Source organism: Neophocaena asiaeorientalis, unplaced genomic scaffold, assembly GCF_003031525.2.
Source record: "Neophocaena asiaeorientalis asiaeorientalis breed wild unplaced genomic scaffold, Neophocaena_asiaeorientalis_V1.1 scaffold254, whole genome shotgun sequence".
Classification (NCBI taxonomy): domain Eukaryota; kingdom Metazoa; phylum Chordata; class Mammalia; order Artiodactyla; family Phocoenidae; genus Neophocaena; species Neophocaena asiaeorientalis.
The window spans coordinates 217,949-223,948 of NW_020174705.1; the positions used below are offsets into that span (position 1 = coordinate 217,949).

General features: G+C 41.8%; 1 protein-coding gene across 3 annotated transcripts in view; it reads right to left on the minus strand.

Moving 5' to 3' along the window:
• Nucleotides 1-6,000, minus strand: part of LOC112409354 (putative RNA-binding protein Luc7-like 1) — a 32,331-nt gene that overhangs the window by 25,847 nt on the left and 484 nt on the right. The window contains exons 2-4 of one of the 3 annotated variants that reach the window (XM_024759391.1): nucleotides 5,374-5,444; nucleotides 4,303-4,397; nucleotides 158-256 (exon numbers count right to left, since the gene is read on the minus strand). In XM_024759391.1, coding sequence (XP_024615159.1) covers nucleotides 158-253 — 96 coding nt within the window. In that variant the 5' untranslated portion in view covers nucleotides 254-256; nucleotides 4,303-4,397; nucleotides 5,374-5,444. Of the gene's footprint in view, nucleotides 1-157; nucleotides 257-4,302; nucleotides 5,445-5,741; nucleotides 5,931-6,000 lie in introns of those variants that run through there. The other 2 variants (XM_024759390.1, XM_024759389.1) reach the window with 2 other exon arrangements.

Consider the following 6,000-nt stretch of genomic DNA (forward strand, 5'->3'; position numbering starts at 1 on the left):
AATCAGTACTGGCCACGTTCTAGCTCCCAGCCAGAGAGCGGTGGAATGACATCTATTTCATTATTCTGCTTCATAACTTACATAGGTTACATTATTCTTGTTAGTGCTGTATTTGGCTCTTCACAGTAGGGAATAATTAACACAAAATAAAACTTACATCCAATTCAAAAAAGAGGTCCCTTTCTTTACTTGCAATCTCATAATCTGCTCGGAGGGCCAAATCGTGGATTTTGGTACATTCTCCTAAATCCATGCGCTGTGAGAAAGAAACAAAAATTTACACATGAACATCAAGCCATTTGTAGGAAGCACTGTGACCTGGTGTTTTAGCTGTCATCAAAATAAACAGTACTTTTTTGGATATTAACTATGATAAGAAAATTTAAAAATAATATGGCTAAGAAGCCTTATTTTCCTTTTATTGATACCATCGTGACTATATGACACTCAGAACAGGTGCATTTAAGTGTAATGATTTATATCTCTTACAGAACCAGAAATAGACTAGTAATGTTTTCATTATTTAGCTTTTGCCAGTTTTATTATTGCATTAGTCACATAAGAAATGTTTATTCGGTGAAAACATGAGGGGTGAGAGGGTGGCAAGGAAGAGGCCAGGAAACAAAAGTATCACTGATAGCAGCAAGTTTCCATGCATTCCTTCTTGCAGCCATGACTACTCAAGATGCTACAGAGACAAAAAGAGGAAAAAGAAAGAACAGAGAAAAACGAGGTTTTGGAAATTACAACATAACCTAACACCTGGCTTTGTGTAGCTCTTTGTATACCAAAGGAAATAAAGCAGAACAGGCTGATTCAGAGCCAAAGCAATTCTCCAAACATTCTCCTAACCTGCTAAATGGCTCTGGACACGTAACTGGGAACACAGACTGGACCATTCACTTGCCCCATTTGAAAAACAAAAGGCTCTTTTAACAAAACAAATTATTTGTGTTACCAGTAAGATTTCGCCTGATGTGCTATTACATGTTGTGAGCACGTACAGAACAATTAGCAGTGCTTATTTCTCATCTAAATCCTAAGTAGAGGATCCTGTACAGGGACACCCCCACACCCACCCTTGCCTCTGATCATCTAAACAGCAACAGGGACGTTTGGATGCTGAGGGTCAGGCTAATAAGTCAGAGAATGCAAGTTAAGAAAACCCAACAGCCCAATGAGGAGACACCTTGGGAACCCAAGCTGTTGGTCACAAGTACGACTAGCAAACAAAGAATGATGGAGTTCAGGAACTCCTTTAAGCTCAAACTACAAGTGTGTTCAAAACGAGATCAAAAAAATCTTCGTGGGTTACAAAACACTCAACATTTTAGTTTTTAGGCACATGAGAGAGGCTCGCCGTGCCTGACTCCTGGGTCCGAATCTCAGAAAGTGCAGCCATGCTCTTAACAAAATTTCCTTCAGTATCCCAGTGACAGAGCCATGAGGGGACTGTCTAGGCTGGAGTTTATCTTCATTTTGACTGAAGGCTACATGCCAAAAGCTCTTTTCTCCTTCATTATGCTTACTCCGAAGTCATGTGTAGTTTACACATGTTGGTTACGTGGGGAATCCAGAGGTAGGGAAACAAGTTCCAAAAGCCAAAGTTGCAGCTAAAATTGCTATCACTGTAAAGCTGACAACTTTTGCTTCCTTCACTCTTTTAAATAGCAAGTATAATTCTTTAAAAATATATAGCTTCCACAAACAAAACTAAGTGCAACAGCTGAAAAATGAGAGATAGCTATCAGAAATTATTTAAAAGCTAACAAAATTCTGTTACTCAAAGAAAAACCACCTCCAGATGAAGCAAGCACTGAAACCGCTGAGTACTATAATTTTGACTGCAAATCAATTTCCATTCTAAAAACTTCAACTGTCAAGAAAATTTCGACATTAGGGAACCACACATAAAGCAAAATTCACCATTATCTTCCCTCAGGTGGAAGCTCTCAAGCTAAAGCAAGTGGAATACAGGCCTGGGGTTCCATGGTTACTCTGGAAGTAGCTTTTCAGCTTTGCCAAGGAGGCAAGGATGTACTGGCCAATTCCCCTAGCAGCCAAACACCAAGCACAGCTGAAATACCACGCTCATAAACTTCTTCCAAAATATTCCAAATGGCTGTCAAATCCAGCATGTCAGACCCCTCCCCCTTTTTTTTTTTTTTTTACTGAACAAACATCTGTGTCCTCTACCCTCCAGTGGTCTCACACTGCAGACAGGGAAGGGCAAATAAAGGCTCCTTCTAGAACCTTCAGGAAACCAAAGTTCTACCACGAGACAAGTTACACTACCTTCCCTCCAGCTATCCCTCCGCTCTTACTAATCAATACATTTTCCCACCAAGCCTCAATAAAACGATTGCTTCCATTCCTCCGTTGTCTCACCCCTACTGACAGGAGATGGTTTTGAGCAAAGATTTGGGTATGGAGCAGCCCGTGGCAAGCTGAGGGTTATAACCATTTTCATCTTGCAGCTGTGTTCTAAAGAATTATATTCATTCCAATTTAACACAACACAAACTCTACCTCTCACTTGCCACCTCCACATAGCCCACACCAGTTAAGGCTCAATCTTTACAACACCATCCAAGTTCCCAACCCTCATCTCAACTGACCTCACGACCCCGCACAATTGTTCACGGCACCCTCACATGAACATGGGTCTCCTGGGCTCCCTCCTCCTCAGTCTGAGCTGCCCTGTAACCCACGCGGGACGGAGTGATGCTGAGCAGTACTTGGCCTCTCATCACTGCTCTGGTTCCACGGCCTCTGCCTCCCTCCCCCTGAAGCACACCAGCCCAGAGGCACCTGAGGCACCCGTTTCCCTCTGCTCCAGCATCCACCTGGAGCGTTAATCCCCCAAACGCACACGTGTGTTTTTTCTCACCATTCAGGTCTCTGCCCTCATGTTCCTGAGAGGCCTTTCCTTATCACCCTATCCAACAGTCCAGAACCTACTCATTCATTATTTACTGTCTGTCCTGTTCCTCCATTAGATGAGAGTCAAGTTTTTGTCTTATTGGTACCACATCCCCAGTGCCTGGCACAGAATATGTGTCCAACAAATATCTGGCAAATGAACCTATACCTAACACAATAAACATTTGTAGGAAATGCCCTCATTCACCAGCATTCTGGAACAATGCTACATAGGGATCCAATCAAGAAAAATATGGTTGAACTGCTTCACTCTGGTGCATGTCCCTCTATTCCCTTTGACTTCTTCCACTAAGACCTACCAGCAATTCCAGGTTATGATGTCTCATACAGGAGTATCCTACCGCTGACTGCTTATGACCAGTGGAAGCCAGCAGTCTACAGTGATGGCACCCACAGCAATCTGGAGCACACAGTAGTTATAATGTTTTCCTATACCAGGTCAACCACTGGCAAAACCCCAGCTAACAAAGGCACAAGGCTTGGCTTTCATTTCCTATTTGCTGTCAGAAGAGCCAGCTTGAGAAGATTCAATACACCTGTGCAGTTTGCCAGACGCTGCTCCCCCAAAATGGTAATAATAAAAGCAACAATTAATTATGAAGAAAACGTTCCCCAGCACATGCACATGTGACCCTTAAAATGAGTAGACATTCCAGGAGGGAGCTGTGAAATCTGAAAATGCTGATGGTGTTTACAAAACTAATTTTCTGTAAGTGGCTGAATCACCGTAGATAATCCACACTCTTTAATCTTCTTAAATCCTACCTAATTTTGAATAAATGCACATTCTGCAAAACTAGCATTTATCTCTTTGCTTCATCTGAAATGAACTGAAAAGTTTCACTTAGAATTTTACACTTCACTTAGAAGTAGAGAGGTCTATACTTATTGGATCATGTATCGATTTCTTGAAAGGGTGGCATAACACAAAATTGCAAATCGATGTTAGTCCTGATTTTTCAAAAATCTAAAAATCTGGGGAAGAAACATACCTCGTTAGATCAAAAGTCTAACATGTGTTTAACCTGAAAACAAACCAACCCAGAATCTTAGAGCTACAGGCTGACCTGAAGTACACTTTTTGCTAAAGCCGAAGGAGACTAGTATTTGCACTACTTAGCTATGAATACCTCAGTATAAATGACTCTACAAAAACCTGATAACTTTACAAAGAGAACTTTATAGAAGTGAAATATGTCATTATATAAAATTCCACCACACTAACAGAACCTATCACTTGAAGGGCAGTAGGTAATTTCTGCCTGGTAAAGGAAAACAGAATTCAACCTGAAAAACCTTCAGTGCCTACACAGCATCCATGTCTGAGTGTCCTATGACATCCCCCCCAAATGTACCTACCGTCCCAGCCAGAATGTCGTGGGGGCAGCAGTCCAGAAGGTGACTCTTGCAGACACGGTCATCTGTAAACTTGACCCTCTGTCTGGTTTCGTCTCCTGAAATTCATGTGTGGTTTTAAATAAGACAATATTATCACATTAAGCACAAAAGCATATCTGGTACAATTCACCTGGATGATTTGCAGACTACCAAATACACTGAAAAGCTTATCTAGAGGTATTTACAACTGGAACGAAATACAGATGATTTTTGATGCTAAATATATCATGAAGAATCACACTTAAAGAGATCTGACTCCGTCATTGTGCCAAGGAAGTCAAGGAGTCAGAAGGAAAATGCTGAGCACCAAACAGCCATTAGCCCCACACATACACGTGGGCAATGAGACACCAAAACCCATGCTAATCAGAGGGCGATGAATCACCATGTATGACTTAAAGCTGGTAGTTTCCAACAAAAGCTATTTATTAGTCTAATCATTTTGCTATAGACCAACGTATAGGCAGTATTTTGCCAAAATTATATGAAGAAAGCTTTCTCTCTCTACTACTGACTGATAAATAATCTGAACCTAGTCTACCTATCCCCCTTTAACCCCCACCCTTAAAAAACAGTTGGCACCTGAGAGTCACTTTTAACAAGACAATACCAAGAAGAAAAAAAAAAAAAGGCAAAAAAGGAACTAGGTTAGTCAATACACACTGTGAGTTCCAACACATACTGTACCCATCTGCATTCTTCAAGACCTCAGCTGCAGAATTTTATGCCCGCTGTTGAAAAGTTTTAAAGGAAAAGTTTTCTTGCCCAACCTGCAGTAAGGAAGTCAGGGGAATGATACATAAAAGTAAAGGCAAAGTGGAATGTGACAAATTTTAAAGCTAATCTGTGTATATGACACAGAGCTGTGTAATACTAAAGGAGGAATATATTTTAGGATTTGCAAGCATCCAGGATTAATGTAGTGTCTTTTTATTGAAAATGTTTTCTTTCTAAACTACACTTTTAAAGTTACTTGTGAAAAAAAGCAAACACTTTTTTGTTATAACAGCTTAGAAATTGGTTGTGACTCACGGCTCGATGAACATGAGGCTTTTCTGCAACTCCCTTGCAGATTGATGTAGGCAGGCAAAGATACACTGAACCTTTATAAATAAAATAGAGGGGCCACAATTGTTCAGTTTGTATGAAATAAAAATATGGGAAGCAATTCAAAAGCAACTCAATATACAAAGAAAGCTAAAAAGCACTTATTCGCCTATGAAATAAAGTGCAAACAATCTGCACAGCCCTGCGAATGTGCCAGTGTGAACTTACAACTTCATTACTTCGGTAGAAAAGAAAACACAAACCACAGCAGGTATATAGTTTTGCAAAGATGCAACCGCTTTCTCCTGAGACAACCATCAAGATCTTGCGCTCCTCCCTACAGTACAACCTACCTAACGACTGCCAAGCGCTGGCTAAACAGAGGCTCTCCTGTGTGGCTAGAGGAAAAGGGGGCTGGAAAAGCACGCGGCAGGAACCCACGTTAGAAAAGCTCAATTTACGGCTCCCCTTGCAACGGTACAGAACAAGACGGCCAGGGTTTCCAGGCCATCCGGCTCCCTTGCGCGGAGGAGCTCCGCCAGCCCGCTGCCAGCGCCCAGAGCCCCCGCTGGCTGCAGCCCTTCGCCGACTCCCGGTTCGAGGGGCGGCGGG